This window comes from Lutra lutra, chromosome 4 (assembly GCF_902655055.1).
Source record: "Lutra lutra chromosome 4, mLutLut1.2, whole genome shotgun sequence".
In the NCBI taxonomy this organism is placed as follows: domain Eukaryota; kingdom Metazoa; phylum Chordata; class Mammalia; order Carnivora; family Mustelidae; genus Lutra; species Lutra lutra.
Genome location: NC_062281.1, coordinates 143,575,940 through 143,599,834, shown reverse-complemented (window position 1 = coordinate 143,599,834; position 23,895 = coordinate 143,575,940). Strand labels below are relative to the sequence as shown.

Genomic DNA, 23,895 nt, shown 5'->3' with positions numbered 1-23,895 from the left:
TTGTCTGAATTCTTTCTCTAAACTCAAATAATTTTCCTTTGCAAAAATGGGATTGTAATGTGTGTGTGTGTTTTGTATCCTGCTTATTTTCCACTTAGTTCTTTGTCATGAGCATCTGAACTCTCCTACAAACTGGTTTCAGTAGCTTATATAGATTGTTAGAGGTACTCAACCACTTCTCGTACTGTGGAGAAATACATTTATTGTTTCTTGCCATTATAAACAGTACCTCGGTGAACATGTGTTTTGCTAAATCTTTGCAAACCATCCTTTTCTTCTGATGACAGTACTTTATGGGGGAGAATCCTTTTTTAGGAGTCACCAAGCAAAATTATCTGCAGCCTAGGGTGTCACAGACACAGAGATTATGTGAGCAGTAGGAGCATACATGGAGAATGACCACAGTGCCTCATGGTCAGGCCTTTGTCAACATTTTCCTTCCTCTTCCATAGTGCGTCTCACAGCATTTGGCTTAGGGCTGACAAATCAATAAGATGTTAATGAAAAGTAACCACACCTACTTTTCCTATCACATTAAGGCAGGTAAGACCAGCCTTAACATTAGTGCTAGTCTTCTTAAAAACAGATGCTATTCCAGGCTTGATGACTGAGCCACCCAGGCAAAACAGATTCTATTCCAAATAACCATCAAATCACCTCCAGTCTCTTTTGGAATGGAGCGTGATACAAATACAGAGCAAATAGCTAACTCACAGTCCAGCGGGAAGCAGAAAATCTCTCCCAGGAGATACAAACGTTGTATCGCTCTGCCAGCTGAGATCTAGTCAGGCTCTACCTCTGGTGAGTTCCCATGACTTGAGAAGGATAGGAGGCTGTGTCTTGTCTCCCAAGTTAGGAATCCCAGCAAAAACTTGTATATTACATCCTGAGAAATGACACCGGCACAGGGTTTTCTAGTGCTTGCCTTTGGTGTGCTTAGATTTTAAAATGACAAGACAGGGGCTCCTGGGTGGCTCAGTTGGTTAACCATCTGCCTTCAGCTCAGGTCATGATCCCAGGGTCCTGGGATCGAGTCCTACAATGGGTTCCTGCTCAGCAGGGAGTCTGCTTCTCTCTCCCTCAAGTAAATAAATAAAATCTTAAAAAAAAAAAAAATGACAAGACATCATAGAACAAGAATCTACCTGGAGCCTTCGAGGCAGACTTGGCTCTTTCTTTCTCTTTGGATGGCGCTCTCATGTTCCATCAACTCTGACTTCCCAACTCTGCCTTCTAAGACCTACAAATCCCTGAAGACCCTTTGCTAAACTTGGTGTGTGTTCTCACTAGTTGCCATACAGTCAGAGCATTTAGAAATATGTCCGAGGTGGCAAAGTTTGGATTCCTAAGAATCTTGTCTTTTCAACCAGCTAGTGCAGGAGTTAGAAAACTTCTATAAAGGGCCAAATATAAATCCTTAGATGCTGTGGGTCATCAGGTCTGTCGCAAGTACTCAACTCTGCTGCCTTAGCATGAAAACAGCCATAGACAACGTGTAAAGGAATGAGTGTGGTTGTATTCCAATAAAATTTTACTTACAGACCTTGAAATTTTTTTTTAAAAGATCTTATTTATTTATTTGACAGACAAATCACAAGTAGGCAGAGAAGCAGGCGGGGGGGTGGGGGGAAGCAGGCTCCCTGCTGACCAGAGAGCCCGATGTGGGGCTCGATCTCAGGACCCTGAGATCATGACCTGAGCTGAAGGCAGAGGCATTAACCCACTGAGCCACCCAGGCGCCCCCACACCTTGAAATTTGACCTTCAAATCATATTCACTTTATTAAACATTTTCTTCTTTTGACTTTTTTCAATCATTTAAAAATGTAGAAGCCACCCTTGTTTCATAGACTGTAAAAAAATAGGCAGCAGACTGGATTTGGCCCGTGGACTTTTGGCCCGTGACATTTGTCAGCTCCTGACCTGCAACAGCCCTTATTTTTCTCCTACATATTACTTTCTGACTGGCCCGTTTCCCTCTGTGCTGTGTCATGGTTTTGAAGCCTCTCTGCCCTTTCTCTCAGCTGAGATTCACATAGCCTTTGGAGAATCTATGCTTCTGCCCCTGTTGTAGCTCATCAGGGAAAACCAGAATACATTCTACCTAAAAGAACCATTAGGGCAAATTCAGATAACATCTCTCTTCTCCTTTTTGTGTCCTGGCTAGTTTGACATGTAATATGGGTGTATGGAGAAGACAGACAGACTCTGAGAAATGGTTCTGGTTTCTGCAGGGCTCCAAGGTTCTAATGAACAGTGCATGCTGCCTTAGAGATGGCGAGAATCTGATTTTTAGATAATCATGGATATTTATAGCCTTTTAATAGGCTGGTACCATGGAGTTCTGTTCCAGCACAAAATTGAGAGTCACAGAGAGGCCTGAATAATCAATTTGATGTCATCTCTTAGAAGAGTGGTACATAACAAGAGTATTCAGGCCAAAGTGGAAACTTGGAATAGAAATGGGGGAAGTATAAACATTTGTACCACCCTGTCCCCAGTATATTTAAATGAAAACACAGTACAGATTTTTTTTTTTAAGATTTTATTTATTCATTTGACAGACAGAGATCACAAGTAGGCTGAGAGGCAGGCAGAGAGAGAGAGGAAGGGAAGCAGGCTCCCTGCTCAGCAGAGAGCCCAACACGGGGCTTGATGCCAGGACCCTGAGATCATGACCTGAGCTGAAGGCAGAGGCTTTAACCCACTGAGCCACCCAGGCGCCCCCACAGTACAGATTTTTATGTGGGGCTGTGTTCAAAGGGAAGCAATATGCCCTATGTCATAGGGAAACAGAACCTGAGAGGACATTCTCAGATCCATGGTTCTAGCCCTAATCTGTGGGACTGCCCTTCAAACTGATTCCTGGCATCTTGTGAAACAGTGGGGCGACCCGGGTTGTCTTCCTACATCATGAGGTTGGTTTGGTTGGTCTGACAGATGCATTGATTTATGGGAGTGTTTATTGTGGGAACATCTGTTGCCGAGAGCAGCCAGATGAAAGGCATACAGGTGGGAGGTGGAGGAGAGCAAGGACTAGGAGAGGGGTGGTTGTTCTTAAGTTAGGCAGGTGGAGACCATCCCAAGGACAGTTGTTAGAACGGAGCTGATGTGGCGTTGTAGAATAGTGGGAAATGGTAAAAGTATCCTAGGCTTTGCATTGTATAGATCTGGACTTGAATCTCCAGCTCTGCCCCTGGTTAGCCCAGGTTTTAGGTGAGCTCTTCCCTTCTTTGAGCTCCATTTCTTCATCTATAGCATGGAAATCATAATAAACACCCTTCTTCTTTCCACCTGTGTGAAACTGTGCTAACATAGACATCCCAGTGAGTTCCTGGTACATAGGAGAACCCAGTCAGTGGTAGACCTTATTCATGTTTGTCCACGTGTCCGTTCATTTGTTTATTCACCAGCGTTGACTGTGCTTTGCAGTTTGTAATAGAGATGTCTTTTCGAGTAGATGCCTAATGGTGACTTAGGCCTAAAGCATTTGGGATCAGGATGAAAGTACATGGTAGTCAACATGTATTTATAGGCATGTGTGTGAGCCTCCAGACGCCACATAGGAAGTTAGTGGGAACCTGAAGTGCGATCTAAAGAACACAGCTGCCCGGCCAATAAATACAGTACAAGATACACTACTCACTAATCGGGGAAAGCACAAAACAAGACCAAAGTGAGATACCGCTTCACACTCACTGGATTGGTAAAAGTTTTTCAAGTCTGACAATACCAGATGTTGTATTGCACTGCTAGTAGGAGTGTAGACTGATAGGACTGCTTTGGGAAATGATTTGTCAATATCTGGAAACCTGAAAATGTGCATATCCTTCTTACTGACAATCTACTCTTAAGTGTAACCTACAGAGAACCTCCTCTGTATAATCAAGGCAATGTGTTCATAACCACATAGTTCTAGTAAATGACCTTAGTGTCCATCAGTGGGGTAATGGATCATACTTTGAGTTAAAGTTACAGGTGGCACCATAATAGAAGAATTTTTAAACCGTGGTGAGTGAAAAAAATAAAATTGCAGACAGAAAAATATTTATATACAGCTTTAAAACATGGAAAACAGTATTAATGTATTGCTTATGGATATCTGGATAATGTATTGCTTATGTAATAAATGTTAAATTACTTGGAATGATACATATGAAAATCAGAACAGTATTACGGAAAGAAAGAGGGACATGATGGAAGGGTTGCCTAGGGCTCAAATCCCATTGACTCACTAGCTGTGTACCCTTAGACAAGTTTCTTGAGCTTTGTGCCTCAGTTTTTTGGATCTATGAAAGAAAATAATAATAGTATCTGCTTCATAGGTATGCTTTGAGGATTAAATGAGTAAATATAGTCAAAATGCTTAGAATAATACCCAGCAGATAGTAAGTGCTATAGAAGTGTTAGTAATTGTAGTTTTTATTATATACCTCTTTTATCTTTTGTTGATTTTTAAAAATCTTGAATATTGCAATTTTTCATTTATAAGTGTTTCAGTATTTACTCCAGCGGGTGAGGACTGTTGTTGAACATAACTACAACATCATTATTACTCCTAAAAAAGTAACAGTGAATCCTTAATATCAAATACTCTGTAAGTGCTCAAATTCTGGTTTTCCCGTAAATGTGATTAATTTTTTATTGTTTGGATTAAGTTCCAAACAAGATCTATACATTCTGCTTGGTTGACTTGTCTTTTAAGACATTTTAATCTATAGTGGGGCGCCTGGGTGGCTCAGTGGGTTAAGCCTCTGCCTTCAGCTCGGGTCATGATCTCAGGGTCCTGGGATCGGGCCCCACATCGGGCTCTCTGCTCAGCAGGGACCCTGCTTCCTCCTCTCTCTCTGCCTGCCTCTCTGCCTACTTGTGATCTCTCTCTGTCAAATAAATAAATAAAATCTTTAAAAAAAAACATTTTAATCTATAGATTCCTCCTCCAACTTTCCTTTTTTGCAATTTTTTTAGCTTTATTGGGGTATAATTGATATGCAAAATTACACACATTTAATATATACATTCTGATGACTTCAAACATATGCAGATACTTATGATGCTGTTACCACAACCTCTAAAAATCTTGTGCTCTATCTCCTTAACATAGTTCAAAGTGCGTTAAAAATACTGCAATTTTTTAAAAAAGAAGAGATGTCATCATATCATTGAAAAGTGAACAAAGATTGAGAATATCAGCATAAGAAGTTCAGGATGTGGCATTATAGTAGTTAGCTACAATCTATTGCCCCCTAGATATATTAAGTACTATACTAATAGTTTTATATGCACTCATTTAACCTTTCCCTATGAAGAACGCACTATTTTTATCCTGATTCTACAGTTAGGAAGAAAGAGGCTTATGAAGACTGTTACTTTCCAAGGTCACACAGTTAGAAGTAGCAAGGCTGGGCTAGAACCCAGGTGAAAATGGCTCATGCTCTTGACTGCTGGGCTGGATAGACTACCTAGCCATTGTTCACGCTAGCCTCCTCCACACAGGTTCCTACTTTCTTCCTGTATCAACTTTTGTAAGCGGAGTTGTGCTGTGGGAAGGAACATTCGCACAGTGGGAATTGGGGCACTTGTAATAATAAAGGGTTATTGGTCTCTCGTGTTACATATTCATCAAAGGTCGGCTGAGAGTTCTGCTACATAGCTTCTTACTCCAGGACCCAGGAGTACAGCCCTGATCTCAAGCCCTGCCAGTTGCTGGGGCAAAAAAAGAGAGGGACAGAGACCTACAGAGGGAATGGGAACTATGGAGAGTTTCATACTCAGTTAAATGCTCTATCCTGAAAGTGACACACAATACCTCCACACACATACCATCACATACCATAGACTAGAGCAGTGGTTTTCAACCAGAGGTAGTTTTGCCCCTCCCCCCAGGGAATATGTGCCAACGTCTGGAGACAATTTGTTACAGCTGGCAGCAGTGGGGTGCTCCGGGTGCTATCTAGTGGCTAGGGGCCAGGACGCCGCTAAATACCCTACAGTGCACAGGGCAGCATCCCACCCCCCACCCCCCACCCCCCCAGCAAGAAAGAATTTGGCCTTAAAGGTCCGTAGGGCCAAGATTGAGCAACTTGGCTAGAGCTAACCGCAAGGGACCAAAAAGTACAATGTTGTGAATCTGTAAGGAAGGAAAAACTAGAATACTTGACAAATAACACTAATAATCGCTGTGCATCCTAAAAACTGTTACAAAGGCCCCGAGGAAGCTATTTTCCACGATGGCAGTGAAGATGAGTTGGAGGGATAGGCATGGGATGAGCCTTCTAACACAGTCAGCTCCAACCAAGGACAGAGGAGGCCCCTGGACCCACTTCTAAGATGCCCTTCCTCTGATGAGGCACTGTCTGAAAGAAATATAATGTGGGCTGTGGGTACAATTAAATTTTTTCTAGTATTCACATTAAAAAGCAAAAAGGAGCAGGTGAAATTAATTTGATAGTATCGTCTATTTAACTCAGTATATCCGAAATACTGCCATTTCAACATGTTATCAATGTAAAAAGTATTAACAAGATCTTTTACATTCTTTTTTTCTGTGCCATCTTTGAAATTTATTGTGTATTTCATACAACACATCTCAACTCGGCTAGCCATATTTCAAGGGCCAGCAGGCGCCAGAGGCTAATGGCGACAACCCTGCGAGCTTTCTGTGCCTGGGACAGCGTGGCGCTTGGCTGGGTCTCTGAGGCCCGGCAGCACGGCTGGAGCCCTGAGTCAGTAAGTTCTGAGAGTGGGCATCACTTGCAGGAGCGTCTGCCCCACTATGCATATGCTTGAGGGACAAAGAGAGACTGTGTAGTTTGTAGCTCACCTCCACTTCTGTCGGGCCTTCGCAGGTGCCTCATCTCCAGACATGGAGCCCAGCTACGGGGGAGGTCTCTTCGACATGGTGAAAGGAGGTGCAGGGCGGCTCTTCAGTAACCTGAAGGACAACCTGAAAGACACCCTCAAGGACACATCTTCCCGAGTCATACAGTCTGTTACCAGGTATGCACATTCTTTGTTTCAAGTTTTTTTTGTTTAATTTATTTGACAGAGAGAGATCAAAAGTAGGCAGAGAGGCAGGTGGGGGCGGGGTGGGGGAAGCAGGCTCCCCACTGAGCAGAGCTCCCCATGCGGAGCTCAATCCCAGGACTCTGGGATCATGACCTGAACCGAAGGCAGAGGCTTTAACCAACTGAGCCACCCAGGTGCCCCTAGGTACAAGCATTCTTGCTGGCTGAGTTAATGGATCCCCATGCCCCTCAAGGACCTGGTTACCTACCAGCTGCTTTTCTGGCTCAAGGACTGACCGTTGTGTAATGTAATTGCGTGGATCGACCAAGCAATGTCATTGAAGCCATCACGTTGAGGCCTTCAGAAGCAACGAGCACAGGCGCAGATGGCTCAGCGCATTACATTAAAATATAGTGGTTGCCATCCCTGTCTTGTGAGTCCAGCATCCTGGGTCCTCATGCATTATCTGCCCTTGTTAATTAACCACGTGACCTAGGCAACTTAATTAGCCTCTCTGAGCTTGACTTTTATACTCTAATAGGATTCATGTCCCTGGTTGGTTTGAGAATTAAACGAGGCAATAGGGGCGCCTGGGTGGCTCAGTGGGTTAAGCCGCTGCCTTCGGGTCAGGTCATGATCTCGGGGTCCTGGGATCGAGCCCCGCATCGGGCTCTCTGCTCAGCAGGGAGCCTGCTTCCTCCTCTCTCTCTGCCTGCCTCTCTGCCTGCTTGTGATCTCTCTCTGTCAAATAAATAAATAAAATCTTTAAAAAAAAAAAAAAAAACGAGGTAATAATGCACATGTAACCTGAAAACAATACTTATGGATTATAATTGAAACAATTATTTTTTGTATCTTAATAGCCCTTTGAACCTTGTTTAGTGGAGGAAATTTCCTACCCTTCTACTGTATGAAAATTCTTACAAGCAGGCCATATGAATTGTTTTTTATTTGTAGGTATTAGAAAATTCTAGGGTTGCTTCAAATTACAGTATGCATTTTTTTTATTATTAACATATAATATATTATTTGCCCCAGGGGTACAGGTCTGTGAATCATCAGGCTTACACAATTCACAGCACTCACTATAGCACATACCCTCCCAAATGTCCATCACCCAGCCACCCTATCCTTCCCCTGCACACCCCCAGCACCCCTCAGTTTGTTTCCTGAAATCAAGAGTCCCTTAGGGTTTGTCTCCCTCCCGATCCCATCCTGTTTCATATTTTCCCTTCCTACCCCTCATGACCCACCCCCCCCCCCGCCCTACCTTTCAAATTCTTCACATTAGAGAGGTCATATGATAATTGTCTTTCTCTGATTGACTTATTTCAATATGCAGTTTTTAATCATAAATTCACATGTCAAGTCCAAAATATTAAGCAACATTTTAACCTTTGTTCAGAGGTAAAAATTTATCCCTTACCTGCAATCCCCAGCTAGGGCCTGGCGGGCAGAGAAAGGATGTTCCTTGTTTCTCCATCACTTCCTTCCTTACCCTCCAGCTGCCCACACTTACAGGAGGTAGTCACACATAGGCAAAGAGGCTGGAATAATCCATGTTAATGAATAAGCAGTGTTTTCAGTTCTTAGACTGATTCTGCTCATGAAGTGTCATCTACAAAGGGTGCTGGCTACATCAGTTAGAGTATAGATTTACGCTCCTGCGGGTGTGGGTTGCTGCTCTCAGCGATTGTTCTTAGTTAGACAGAAGGCCTTGAGGGCGGTCTAAATGCCTACTGGATGCAAGTGTCCAAGTCATAATGTGCAAGTGAATGAGAGAGGGGAGTCCTGGCATATTTGGATGATTTTAATGAGAACCCTTTCCTTGCTTTTAGCTACACGAAGGGAGATTTAGACTTCACTTATGTTACCTCCAGAATTATTGGTAAGTTCCTCACGTTTAATAACTGCTCAGTAGCTCAGCTTACAAGTGGCTCCCCATGGAGACAGCAAACCTGTTTAACCTATCTCTCTCTCTCTCTGATCCCTGCTAGTGATGTCCTTTCCTCTGGACAATGTTGACATAGGATTCAGGAATCAGGTTGATGACATCCGAAGCTTTTTGGATTCCAGACATCTTGACCACTACACGGTGTATAATCTGTCACCCAAGTCTTATCGAACTGCCAAGTTTCACAGCAGGGTAAGGAGTTTAAGCGCTGGGATCACATGGTTTGAAGACAAAACAGGGTCTTTTTCCCTTTAAGAGCTATCCTCAAAGCTTTGGTCCTCAGACCCCCAAAGCCGATTAACTATATACTCTGGGCACTTCTAGTCACAAAGTGTTTATTAGGCTATTATGAAATATTTTGAAGATTTTCCTTGGGTAAGGACATTTGCAGGAAGGTTTATCTGTCAATGAGATACCATATAATTTGGGGTCTCAAATCACTTATGGTGGTTGTTCTGTTGTTAGGGCACATTGCTGTGAGGCTCAGTTGGAGATGGAACTGCTATGTAGGGCGGTTGACAACCCTTATACTGTAGCACTAATGATGCCTTTAACCACTCCTTCTTCCTACTTGGGCACCATGATGAAGCAGCGGTGCTAGACTGGTAGACACCAGCGTTCATGGAAATAGCTCTCTGACATTCAGTAAAGGTGCTTCTTTCATGGTAGAGGACAACACACAGGCAGTCCACCCTGTAGGTGTGGTAGTACTATTACTCATATTTGGAGCATTTACACTGTCTTCTGAGGTAGACGGGGACACAGAGAAGTGGTGACTTGCCCAAGACCATACCACTAGTAGGTGGTCTTAGGCTTGTGTTCTTAACTATTACTCTGGGCTGGCGATATTATTGGGGAAAGCTGGCTTATCCTTCGAAGGAGCTTTTTGAATGAGGCAGAGAAATATTTCTAGTTTCTGGCTGGTGAAGCCATGAGTGCTGGCTCAGGTTTGAATCTGATGAGAGTTTGATATTTCTGGCCACGGAATTCTTTTATTATTATTATTTTTAAAGATTTATTTATTTATTTATTTGACAGAGATCACAAGTAGAGAGGCAGGCAGGAAGAGAGAGAGGGAAAGCAGGTTCCCTGCTGAGCAGAGATCCCGATGCGGGGCTTGATCCCAGGACCCTAAGATCATGACCTGAGCCAAAGGCAGAGGCTTAACCCGCTGAGCCACCTAGACATCCTGGCCACGGAATTCTTGAGTGACTCACTAAATGAAGGCTTTTTCTCTCTCAAGAACATCTTCAAATATTTTGATTTAGCCTTAGATATGATTGGTTTTGTAAGTATGTTTGAGTCTATTAATAAATAGAAAGGATTTTCTATACAGTGGACACTTGAAGAGTGCAAATTGATTTCAAATAAACAAAACATTAGTTGGTTGTCCATATGGTGTATCCAGGACCTCAGCCTTGATGCTGGAACACATTTTGCCCCAAATTTCAGTTGCCATTGATAATCTCTGGGTTTCAATTTCTGGATCTGTAAAAAACACAAGAAGTTTGGTCTCTATGTTCTCTAAGACCTCTACCTGCCTTAATGTTCAATAAGATAGGAGAGGGTTTTGCTAAGGACTTTCTTTTCTCTGCGTGTTCCTGGAATAGGCAAGAGGAAACTCAGTGGATCTCAAATTTAGTGAGCAACAAAACCACCTGGAGTGCTAGTCAAACCCAGGCCCCGTATTTCTGATTTCATCAGGGCAGGAGAGTGGTGGGAGTCTGCACTGCTAACAGCTTTCTGGGTGCTGTTTCTGCTTGCCCTGGGGACCGCTCTTCAGAAGCAGTGAAAAAACCATTTTGAAGCAGTTAGGTCTAAATTGCCATTCTCTAATGAGTAAATGCAGCTTTTTAAAATTCCCTATAATTAACTGCCTTTCCAACTCTTCTTCCATCTATTACCTAATTCAGAGTAAGTGAATTAACATCAAACAAAAATGTGGGTAGATATTCTGTTTCTAACTCGGACACAAATCTTTTGATTTTTTTCTTATTTGGAGACTCCGTCAGTGTCATCATTTTCATAACTGAAGGACTATCATAGAAATTTTATTTGATCTTGAAAGATCTGTAATAGTCTGGAAAAATTTTGCTCTGAAAGTAAATAATGATATACCATTATAGAAGCATTCATACAGATGAGGTTGTCTCTTTGTGTCAGATTTGTAAAAGCAATCTCTATAAAGGTATTTTTAAAAAGGCATCTATTAGTATAATTACATATTTTGTGACCAGTCTTAACAGTCTTACCACAAGAAAAGGACTTACATATTGAGCATCGGTCCTGGGTTGTTCTCGTTTGCCCTAGAAGAACAGGAGGTATGTTTAGATTATTGCCACCTAGAACAGTGGCTGGCTTGGCTAACACACGGTTCTCAGAAGAATGAATGTGCCAAAAATTATTAAACACATAGATACAAAATAAATATTTGGTTCTTTTTCTCAAGACACTTAAGCCTAGCTGGAAAGAGAAGCCAGGGGATGTCTGGGTGGCTCAGTCAGTTAAGTATCTACCTTCAGCTCAGGTCATGAACCCAGAGTCCTAGGATAGAGCCCCACATTGGGCTCCCTGCTCAGAAGAGAGTCTGCTTCTCCTACTGCCTTCTGCTCCCTCTGTTTGTTCTCTTTCTCTCTGACAAATAAATAAATAAAATCTTAAAAATCTCGGTCCTTTTCACCTGGGTGGCTCGGTGGTTTAAGTCTCTGCCTTCGGCTCAGGTCATGATCTCAGGGTCCTGGGATCAAGCCCCACATCGGGCTCTCTGCTCGGCAGGGAGCCTGCTTCCCCCTCTCTCTCTGCCTGGCTTCTCTGCCTACTTGTGATCTCTGTCTGTCAAATAAATAAATAAAATTAAAAAAAAAAAAAAATCTCGGTCCTTTTTCTCCCCAGCACTAATACCACAAATTGATTTCATCTCATTGTTGCATTACTTAGGAAAGGTTTTTTTTTTTTTTTTTGGTTCTCATCTCTCAGGGCATGAGGGCTAGAACTAATTCTTCCTCCTTCCAGGACAGTGGAGTATTAGGTGTGCAATTATTTTAACAAATATGGATGGCACAGGGTGCCTGACTGGCTCAGTCAGTAGAGCATGTGACTCTTGATCTCAGGGTTGTAAGTTCAAGCCCCATGTTGGGTGTAGAGATTACTTAAAAATAAAATCTTTAAAAAGTGAAAAAAAAAAAAAAAAGTAGTGTAGATGGCAGTCTTCCATAAATTCCAGTGTTGGAAAAGACCAAATATGAGACTGGTTTTATTTACAGACTCACAGAAGTCCAGTTCTGTGTATATCTGAACTCAGTCACTTTACATTTTAATTGAGTGATGTGTGTTTGGGGAGATGTGTGGTGGTGGCAGAGCGGCTGTTTCCAGGAAGATTTCACTTTGCTGAGGGGGGTCATTTTGTATTGTGATTAGCTTTTATGCTTAGAAGCCACGTGGTTTGATAGGAATCATAGGAGATAATCAACTAGCTGTTTTCTTAGTATTTGCATGTGGAACAGAGCATTAGAAAAGGACTTACATTTGGTCTCCATGTTGACAGAGGCCCCAACTCAAAACAGTACTTGTCAGAGTGCCCCACTTTCAAAGGGGAGTGCTAGAATGCCTATTCAGACCCGCACAGGATGTACTGAACAGCAGTTCTCTTACTTTTCGTAGCCAGTTTCCACCTTGAGGAAATAAAAATGACCAGTGTTGACACTAAAGTCCTAGAGACCAAGGAGATGCATTATCTAAACCAGGTGTTCCTAATCTGAGTTAAAGAAACGCAAGTCCCCTGTGTATCTAGACCCATGGATGGACTTCAGAGAGTTTAACCATCTCTTCCATTCCTTTTTTCCTCCCTCTCTCCCACCTTTCCTTTTCTTCCCTCCCTCCCCTCCTCCCTCCCTTCCTTCCTTCCTCCCTTCCTCTTTTGACAGTAAACTATACATGACATAACCATACCATTTCAACCACTGCTAGGAATACAGTTTGGTGACACTGAGCACATTCACAGTGCTGTGTAACCATCACCACTGTCTAGCCCATACCTTCTCTAGCATCTCCCAAATAAACACCCATCCACTCTGTGGGTGTGTGTACACTGATTCACTTTCTGCACACATTTACAGCTCTGCTCAGAATATCAGGGACCACCACTTTATACACTGCTGTTGGCAAGAGATGGAAAACTGGATGAATGGACACTAAGTTGAGGCTGGCCCTCAAGTTCTTACATACTGATAGCGCTCCACTACTGCTCTGAGTGTCCTCCCTCCCCTGTTCAGCCAGGTAGAAAAGTATGCTGAAGGAGCCCCATGAGGAGCATAAATCATCATCATCATCATCATCATCATCATTCCAGGTTCCTTTAGAATCTTTCTTCATTTTGACTATTTCTAAACTACATGATCATATAGGACTTCTTTTGAGAACAAATTGATTTGGGGGAAATATGATACCAACTTGAACTTCATAAAGCTCAATCTTTTGTTTGTTTCTTTATTCATTTCCTTCCAGAGCTCACCAAAGAGGTCACCGTAGCTCTCAGGTATTTTGGTTTTGGTTCATGGTTGGTGAGAAGGGTTGGCCATAGAGGAGTGACTTTACAGCTTCTACTTCATCTCTCCCTCTGCCACCAGTCTTCAGTGTAAGGATAGGAAATAATGGGGTGGGGTGGAAAAAAAAACCCCAAAAACCCTGGCCTAGAAGTTAGAGGGCCAGGGATCCCCACACTCTAGTTCTGCAGGCTTCAGTGAATTGAATATCTCCACCTTAGAAAATACAGCCATCACTTGAGGCCATAACCACCACACAAATGTAAGAGGGAATTGCAGTTAATAATCAATCAGCCAGTGTGGTAGAATAGGAAGTACACGACTCTTCTTATTTTATTATTGAGATGAAAATTATAGCATATACACAGATTTCAAACTTTAAAAATTACCCGAGGGGTGCCTGGGTGGCTCAGAGGGTTAAAGCCTCTGCCTTGGGCTCAGGTCATGATCCCAGGGTCCTGGGATCGAGCCCCGTATCGGGCTCTCTGGTCAGCAGAGAGCCTGCTTCCTCCTCTCTCTCTGCCTGCCTCTCTGCCTACTTGTGATCTCTTTCTGTCCAATAAATAAATAAAAAATCTTTAAAAAAAAAAAATTACCCGAGGTTCACATCACAGCTGCTCCTCTTCCTGGTTAAATCACCATTTTCTCCTGTATAAATTAAGGATGACAAGACCAATATCTATCGTGCAAATACTTAGAAACTTTTTCTGTAGGTTTGCTCTAAGGAATAAACTTCATAGCAGATCTGCACTATAGTAAACATTTGGTAAGTGGTAGTTATGATTAATGTTATTAATAATAAAATGCCACAAGAAATGATTGACCCCTGTTTCCCAAAAATAGTGTGCAGATTCTTAAAACACTGGATATGGCTCTTGAGTTCAATTCTCTGTAGTACCTTTTGCTCTTGTGCCTAGCAAGTTGGATGCTTCGGCCATCTTATCTCACCCTTGGAGTGATGGAGAGATGAAAATGGAGCATCTAGCCCTGGTGCTGTTTGGCTTCTTTCCCCACTGGGTGGTATCATGGCAGCCTGTAATCCATATGGCGTTTCCTGATGCTTATGGCTCTGGGAGATGTTTAGAAAGACTGGAGATCGCATTGCAAAGTGTCACATGCCCAAGGATTGTGGTTATTGCACGAACCTGTGAACCCCAGGGAGCTACAAAAACAGCTTATGATTGAATTCCTTAAAACATTTTTGTTTTGTTTTGTTTGTGCCTTAATGTTTCTTTTTCCCCTTTTAGACAGAGTACATGCTTTAAAAAAAATTCTAATTGTATGTTTGCTTAATGGTGTATAATTATATATCAAGTAAATATATAATTATGGAGTACTTTAAATTAATATTATTTGCTTGATTGATTTAATGATTGTGGAGCTTTTAGTCTATTGTGCTAAGAACAATTTAGCCAACTTTTAGCTGAAACTCATTACAGATACTGACATTTAAAGTGTTTGTATGGTTGACAGACAGCTTGTAAGAGGTTTAAAAATACTTCCAGGAAAAACCGTTCTTTTTTTTATACTTTTACATGATTGCAACCTAAAACAACAACAAAATTGAACAAAAAAAAACCAACTTGTTCCTTCCCTGAGTGATTGTACATGTGGACAAATCTCAGCACAAGAAATGATTACCAAATGGGGTGCATTCCTTTATTCTTTCACTCATTCATTCACTCAGCAAATACCTACTGAGCACCTGCCATTCAACTGACACATGGACACAACTCTGAGGTTACAAAATGAGTAAGTTTGGTGTGTCTCTTCTCATGGGGCTTAGTGGCTAGAGGGGTAGATGGATGCAAACAGTTAATTTGAGTACAATTGGAAAATAAGCTGGCACTCACCATGCTTATGTTGTGCTACTTAATTCTCCTAACAGTTTTGTAATGCTCATTTTCACTTTACATATGAGAGATTTTAAGCTCTGAGAGATCAGTAACTTGACTAACGTTAATCAGGTCGTAAGCAGTAAAAAGCAAAGGTGAAAACCTAGCCCATGGGTTCAACCCTGTTGTTCAACTGATAAAAGCTTTAACAGATGAGAGTGGACAAGAACATGTGTACAAAGACCTAAGTTAATGAAGATTTCTGCCTCTGGGTGTTAAAGAAACTTCCAGAGACAAAAGAACACTTGAACTTGGGTTTTAAATGATGAATGTACACTTACCAATGGAAGAAAAACACTGGAGACAAGAACTAGCTTATACAAATGTACACTTTGCAATTTCTCTGATGGCAAAATTTGTCTTCCCAACTATTCTTTTTTTTTTTTTTTTAAATCAATGTATCATTTCTGTTCCTTGAGAACACATCAGTGGAGAATCCATTTGGGGGTAAAGAATGGACCAAACACAGCCCTGATTCGTATTGGGTAGAAAGGGGCAAGCTGATAGAGAGTCTAAATTGACAGACGGCCAGTAGAGGGTCACCCCGGATTGTTTGGTAGCTGTGTGAAGTGTTTCAACAACTTTGTTTACTAAAATCACACCCATCGTTGCCAAAAGATACAGGTAAGTGAGTCATTACCCTACAATCATCTTATAGAAAAATGTTACAAATTAAGCTAAAGGAATGGACTTTCTTGACAACCCCAGAACGAGAACTCCAGGCGTTTGCCTTAGGATGTCTGCTCTAGAGAGACCACACCTCATTTCCCATTTATATTTTGACTAGTGATTATCTGGTTCCCAGAAAAGGTCAACCAAATAGATTACTCCGGCCTCCCTCTCCCCACTGTTAAACATTAGGAATTTGAGACATTTGGGGTTTCTTAGGCCAGCGGTGGTAGTGTTTCAGAGTATTTTCTGGTGACACCGTCCACATAAAAACCTAGTCTTTCTCCAGAATTCCTTACCTCAGTAGATGGCACCTGCCATCCTTTTATCCAGCCATTCAGGCTGGAAACCTAGGGGTCATCCTTGACTCTTTCCCCCTCATCTCTTAAGTATACCCCTCCACACTCACTGCCCCCATATGATCAGTATCCAAGTCATACATATACAGGTATTCCATCTCATCTCTAATTCCTGAATCCCTCAAGTCCCACTGGCACTCATCTGGCCTAAGCCGCCATCATCCCTGACTTGGACTCCTCAACAGCCTCCTGGCTGGTCTCTCTGGCTACTCTCATGGCATCCACATCCATTCTCCACACTGGATCTTGAGACGTCTTCGGAAAATGCAGATGAGAGTCACTCTCCTTCTTCAATATTCTCCTAACTCCTAACAGACCTTGAGTGATCTGGCCCTTTAGATAAGTCGACTTATCTACCCAGGGTAGATAAGTCGACTTATCTACCCTGGGTAGATAAGTCTACATTCTTATCAAACAGGGTTTCATTCATTTTATTCAAACATATCTGACTTTATCTGAACCCAGGGCTTTGCACGGGCAGTTACCTGATACAATAATGATCATAATAACCAACATTCCTTAATCACTTTGTGTGTGTCAGATACTAAGCTGAGCCCTTGAAATATATCCTCATGTACTAACCACATCCTGTGAGGTAGGTAGGTAGGTACCACTCACCACATTTTGTGAAGGAAGAAAAGCTAAAAGAGGTCATAGAGTTTGCCCAAGTCTAAACTTCTTCTTATCTTTGTTACCTAAATTAGTAAATATCTTATCAGTTAGGGTTCATGCCTGATATTTTGAATCAGTGATGATCTCTACCAGTCTACTCTTGTTGTCCAGTGATTTATATTCAGAAGATCTGGGTTGCACTGCTGGTAATGACCAACAGTATGACTTTAGACAAGGCAACCTCTGAGAGTTAGTTTTCTTATCTGTAGAACGGGGATCACATTAATACCTGACTTGTATGATTATGGTACAGCTCATAGCCAAACAGAATTCCAGGAACATAGTCAATGCTCTGTAATGGGTTAAAGGAACATATGTATTAGATGAATGAAAATACTGAGAATTGCCTCATGGACTTGTGAGTTCTCTCTTTAAGACAGAAAGAAATAAGAGCTCTGAACAAGGGTATCTTCGGCTTACTCTGCAGCTCTTTTCATGTTCTCATGACAACTAGGGTAAAATCAGGGATAATGTAGGATTTATAAGGTAATACTGTAACTAAGTATATAAAAGGCAGGTCAAACATTTTATTTTGTTTGTTTATTTATTTTTTTGAGATTTTATTTATTTGACAGAGAGAGAGAGATCACAAGTAGGCAGAGAGAGGCAGGCAGAGAGAGACGGGGAAGGAGGCTCCCTGCCAAGCAGAGAGCCCGATGTGGGGCTGCATCCCAGGACCCTGGGATCATGACCTGAGCTGAAGGCAGAGGCTTAACTCACTGAGCCACCCAGGTGCCCCCAAACATTTTATACTTAATAGAAATTAAATGCAACCTCACAGAATTTAAAAAAAATCCAAACATATAGTTTAAATGGTTGTGGTTTTTTTTGTTGTTTTTTTGTTTTTTTTAGAGAGAGAGAGAACATGCGTGCATGTGTGTGTGCATGCCCAGGTGTAGGAGAGTGGGGGGAAGAGGAGCAGAGGGCAAGAGAGGGAAAGAGAGAATCTCAAGCAGATTCTGTGCTGAGTGCAGAGCCCAATGCAGGGCTGGATCTCCCAACCCCGAGGTCATGACCTGAGCTGAAATCAAGAGTTGGTCTCTTCACTGACTGAGCCACCCAGGTACCCCTAAATGATCTATTTTTACTTAAAATGTACTTCAAAATGTGTTTTTAATACCTTTAGTGGAATGGAATTTTTTAATTAAGGAATTGTTATATTAAACAAGTCTTCTGTGTTTGGACCCTGTTCCCATCTCTCCTTCTATATTAAAAGAGAATGTGGTATCATATTCCAGAAGTTGTTTGTTGTGATAGCTCCTTATGGAGAGGAGTCACTTGGGGAATTCATTTCCTTTTGCTCTGTGCCTTAGGTCTCAGAGTGCAGTTGGCCCATCAGGCAGGCCCCCAGTCTACACAACCTTTTTGCTGTGTGTCGGAATATGTATAATTGGCTACTACAGAATCCCAAAAACGTCTGTGTTGTCCACTGCTTGGTGAGTAATCTTCATTACTGTTGTTGCTGTCACTTGTAGTAGGTGGGTTTGGTTTGGCCAAGTACAGCTGGCTCTGTACAGACTGGTGGACAGATAACATTTAAGCTGAATAAAAATTTATTGGATCCCTACTTAGGAATTAGGTAATGTGAGGGATATAAAAATGAGGAAGGAATTTATTATTCTTGCCTTAAAACTTGAGTACTTTTTAGAGAGGCAGATACATACACATAGTACAGGGCCTCTAGAATGTGCTAAATATTTTAAAAGAGGTAGACACAAGGACTGAAGAAGAAGAAGTAGAAGAAGTAGACACAGGCAGAAATACCATTAAGTTCTGTGTGAATAAAATTGATAAACACATTGGAATATTTATCATTTCTTTTTGTGCTTGAATAAAAATGAAATAAGAAGACCCCTCTGCTCTTGCACAAAGTCATGTAGATTGATTGTATGTTGTAGCAATTCCTGGTGGAAGTGATGACTTTCCTGACCCCTGACTTCTTAGGGTCCCTTTCCCCAACTATCCTCTGGTGGCTTCTCATCTATTGTTTAAAACTCAACTCTGGTAAAATAGTTTTGACTCATGAGTATTTTCCCAGGACGGACATTTCCACTGTGTATCTTAATGTCTTCTGTGGCATCCTCGTAATCTGGCGATTTGCCAGTTTCCGCCCTAGACTATAAGCATCTCACAGGCAAGAATTGTGTCTTCCTTACCTTTGCACCCGGGTCTGAAAGGTTTGAATAAGTGATTGCATACATGAATAAATGGACACACAGGTGGGATCTGAGCATAAATACTAGGACTCTTCATTGCTTCTAGAAATGTCAGGGTGTATTTGTTTTGCTCTAGGATTACCTGATGATTTTCTCCCTCCTTGAGAGCCAGTTGGCTAAAAGAGGGAAAAAATCTAATGAACATACTTTCTTCTTTCCATCTCACGTTCTCAGACTCTTGGCAACAAAGAAAAAGCACTTGGTGTTCATAGAAGTTTAATGTGAAAGGCCAAAGGGTTTTCTTGTGGAGGCACAGCAGATTGTGCAACAGAACAGATTACTTTCAGGGACTAAGCAGCCTTTAGGCACCCTGGTGATTTTCTCTTTGCTCAAGAACTTCCTAAAAAGGTCAGAGAGCCAGAATCTGACAGCTTTGTAAGAGAAGATGGCTTAAGAGATACCGGAGGCTTCTGGGTCTTATGATACAATCATGAAGAATCAAAAGCCAACAAAGAAGAAAAAGAAGCAGACAAAGGATTATGACACCATTGGCTGCGTTTGGTTCACTGGAAAATGATGTGAATGAGTCGTACGTCTGTATCAAGTCTTCGGGAAATGGAATTGAAGCTGAAAGTGGGAGCTTTTATTTTTATCATGTTTATTTCTGTCTTATTAAAAATAAACGTATACTCATCTTTCCATAAAAAACTAGTTAAAATTTGAAAAAGACTTGTGTGGTCGATAAAAGGAGGGGACACATATCCCAAGAGCCATGAATCAGGTAAGAGTATCAAGAAGGCTAAATCTAAAAGGAATGAAGATTAAGAAAAATGTCTTAAAAAAATACTGTCCTTGGAATAAGGACAATAACAAATGCTTAAGGCACATGGTATAATCTTAACTCTTTTATTCTGTTTCTCTATCAGGGAAATAGATGTCAGGCTAGGAAGTGAGTAACAATGATCATTAAGACAAGCTGATAGGTAGTGAGATATGAAAAGAGCTTCACAGTACTTAAAAATAATCCACTCTCTAGACTTAAATTCTGTGACAGAATGCTGAGAGCGCTTGGAAAAGCAATCATGGACTCCTTATGTAATATGAGGAAACAGGAAATAGAGGTGCCAAGCAAACAAAGACAGGGGAATTTTTCGAAAAGATGGAGGAGGTTGATCCTGGAAAGTTACAGGCTGGTGAACCTGATGGCAATTCAAGGCAAAATTCTTTTTTTTTTTTTTTTAAAGATTTTATTTATTTATTTGACAGAGAGAGATCACAAGCAGGCAGAGAGGCAGGCAGAGAGAGAGGAGGAAGCAGGCTCCCCGCTGAGCAGAGAGCCTGATGCGGGGCTCGATCCCAGGACTCTGAGATCATGACCGGAGCCGAAGGCAGCAGCTTAACCCACTGAGCCACCCAGGCGCCCCTCAAGGCAAAATTCTAATCTAAGTCTTTGCACAGATGATTTTAAACTCTTAGGAAAAAGAAGTCCTCATCGCTTCATTATGAACACATGTATCAAAACAACTGAACTTTTGCAACAAGGCCAACAGATTAGTAGGGACAGTTTATTGGATTCCTGAAAGATATTTTCCAATTTCTTATAATCAGGATAGAGGAATCTGGGCTAGGCTGTTATACATTGAGTTGGATTTTGGCTCAGTATCTGCTTCCAAAAGTAGGTGATTAATGAATCAGCATCCTTCCAGGAGAAGGTTGCGTTTGGTTGCTCTTTTAATTAAAAACATTGATGATGATATGTAGATCAAGCTTACCAATTTTCTCGGAACTGGGAAGGTCATATAATGAATCTGGATTTTAAAAGCCATTGCAGGTTGGTTGCTTAACAGAAGCTAACAATGTGAAATTAAACACAGAATAAATGTAAAGTCCCTAATCTTGTTGTAAAAGATTAAATATTTTTGTGTCTTAGCTTAACACATCATTTGAAAAAGAACTAGGGGTTTTAGTGGATAGGAAGATCAATAAGAGCTTGTGGGGTGACTTAGCCTGCATATAAACTGCTTTAGCCTGGGGTTATGTTAGTAAAAGCATAGTGTCCAGAATAAGGAAGATGATATTTCTTTTCCTCTCTAGTGTGGTTGGAGTATATCTCATATCTTGTATTTCACATCTGGGTAGCACATTTAAGGTTGTTGTTTTAAAATGAGTCTGTGCAGAAAAAGTTTGCCAAATGATGTCTGTGAAAATGGAATATCAAATGGGGAAGAATCAAAGGAACTGTGTATTGGTTGGGATTCTTTAGAGAAACAGAGCCAACATATAATGTATTCATTATAGGAATTGGCTTATGCAGTTACAGAGGCTGAAAGGAAAGGTCCCACAATTTATTTGCTCTCTGCAAGCTAAAGAACCAGAAAAGCTGGCAGTGTAATTCAGTCTGAGTCCAAGGCCTGAGAACCAGAGGCTCTGATGTCTCAGGGGAGAAGAAAGTAGACATTTCTAGTTCAAGAACATAGAAAATTTGCCATTCTTTACTTTTTGGTTCTTCTATTCGGGTCCTCAAGAGATTAGATGATGCCCACTCGTGTTGATGAGGGTGTTTCTTTTTTTGCTCACTCTACTGAATCAAATGCTGATCTCTTTTAGAAGCACCCTCATAGACACTTCCAGAAGTAATATTTTACCAGCTATCTGAGCATCCCTTAACCCAGTCAAGTTGACACATAATATTAGCTGTCATAGATTGGGTGTGTTTTTAACCTCGAAAACAGAAGATGGTGGAAAGGGAGGGTATTTGGTGGAAAGGGAGGGTATTTGGTGGAAAGGGAGGGTATTTGGTGGAAAGGGAGGGTATTTCAGACATGTGAAAGGCTTTTGGTGGAAAGGGAGGGTATTTGGTGGGAAGGGAGGGTATTTCAGACGTGTGAAAGGCTTTCCCGGGGAGAAAGAAGTAGGCTTACTTTTTTCTGACAGAAGGAAGAATCAGGATCACTGAGTGGAATAGACTTCAAGCTGAACTTACTCAGGACAAAAACTTTGTAACCTGGACTGAGCTTCTTCGAGCAGCAGCAAACTCTGTGTCACTTAAAGTATTCTAGAAGAACCTGTGTCACCATCTATCGGGAATGTTACTGCATATAGTTCTCCATTGAATGTGGTTGAATCATGTAAATCTTCTTTATTTTCTCTGATTCTAGGAACATATCTTGGGTGAAATATATACATAGCATATACCAAAAAACAGTATTTCCCAAATCTGTGAACTCTATCTCTGGCCTGCAACCAAGAGACCTCAACTACCAGTTCTGATCTTACAAGATCAAAGTTACTTTGAAGATTAGATTATTTTTCAGTAAATATATACAAATTAAACTTACATTGCTTGGTTTCTTAGGTTAGTAGAGTTAATTTTGCCCTAAGAATAGTTTTGCCCTTGCTGCATTGTGATTTGAAGATCTGGGACAGAGTTTGGTTTTCAAACGCACAATTTTTAACTGAAAATCATTCTGTTAAGAGGAACTCTCCCTTTTCTCCCTTCTTTTCACTGCAAGCACAACCCTTCTCCGTGGTGAGTGGCTGATTGGGCCATGTCTGTTTATGGTCCAATGAATCACATTTATACATAAAGTGTTTATGTATCTTTCTTGGCAGGATGGACGGGCAGCATCGTCAATTCTGGTCGGTGCTATGTTCATTTTCTGTAACCTCTACTCTACTCCTGGCCCTGCCGTACGGTTGTTATACGCAAAGCGACCCGGAATCGGGCTATCGCCATCCCACAGGAGGTAAAGTAAGCTAGATGAAGAGTAGGCCCAGATGTTTCTAAACTACTGTCATGCACTTAAAAAAGAAAAACCCTTTTTAGGTAATTGACTTATTATATTCCCATTAGTCACAATTTCTCCCTTTCTCTTATTTTAATTGCTTCTCCTTACTTTTTTTGCATTGAAAGTGTTTCTGATGATAAATCCTAAAATTTTCCCAGAGCCAGAGCAAGCCTTTAGCTGACAAATTGAATCTGGTCGATCAAATAAGAACAGATATGCAAATATCGAGCTAGTGTAAGGCTCCCACAAGCTTTTTCATTAAATAAATATGCCTTTTCAGTTCTTCGGAGGAAATATAGGAATGTCACTAGATAAAAGCTTTCCTAAATTTTTGGCTACATCCTCTTTTGGCAGTTAATGTTTAAGAAATTAACACAGTAAATGGTTATTGTAAGTTAGTCATTTACAAGAACAGACTTGATAGCAAAAATTGATCATTTCTTTCTTCTGGTGTGCTTGGCACCGACAGAATGTCAATCTTCTGTTTCAGATACCTGGGTTATATGTGTGACCTCCTAGCAGACAAACCCTACCGCCCTCACTTCAAGCCTCTCACCATTAAGTCCATCACTGTCAGTCCAGTTCCTTTTTTTAACAAACAGAGAAACGGATGTCGTCCTTACTGTGACGTATTGATTGGAGAAACCAAAATATATACGACCTGTGCAGATTTTGAACGAATGAAGTAAGTTATGATACTTTTTTTTTTTAAAGATTTTATTTATTTATTTGACAGACAGATCACAAGTAGGCAGAGAGGCAGGCAGAGAGAAAGGAAGGGAAGCAGGCTCCCCGCTGAGCAGAGAGCCCGATGTGAGGCTCGATCCCAGGACCCTGGGATCATGACCTGAGCC

General features: G+C 41.4%; 1 protein-coding gene across 3 annotated transcripts in view; it reads left to right on the top strand.

Moving 5' to 3' along the window:
* The window catches only part of DNAJC6 (DnaJ heat shock protein family (Hsp40) member C6), a 140,099-nt gene that overhangs the window by 88,813 nt on the left and 27,391 nt on the right, over nt 1-23,895 (top strand). For all 3 annotated transcript variants that reach the window (XM_047725425.1, XM_047725424.1, XM_047725426.1), the window contains 6 exons: nt 6,848-6,998; nt 8,846-8,895; nt 9,005-9,153; nt 18,411-18,533; nt 22,866-22,999; nt 23,532-23,726. In XM_047725425.1, the coding sequence (XP_047581381.1) occupies nt 6,848-6,998; nt 8,846-8,895; nt 9,005-9,153; nt 18,411-18,533; nt 22,866-22,999; nt 23,532-23,726 (802 nt within the window). The remainder of the gene's footprint in view (nt 1-6,847; nt 6,999-8,845; nt 8,896-9,004; nt 9,154-18,410; nt 18,534-22,865; nt 23,000-23,531; nt 23,727-23,895) is intronic.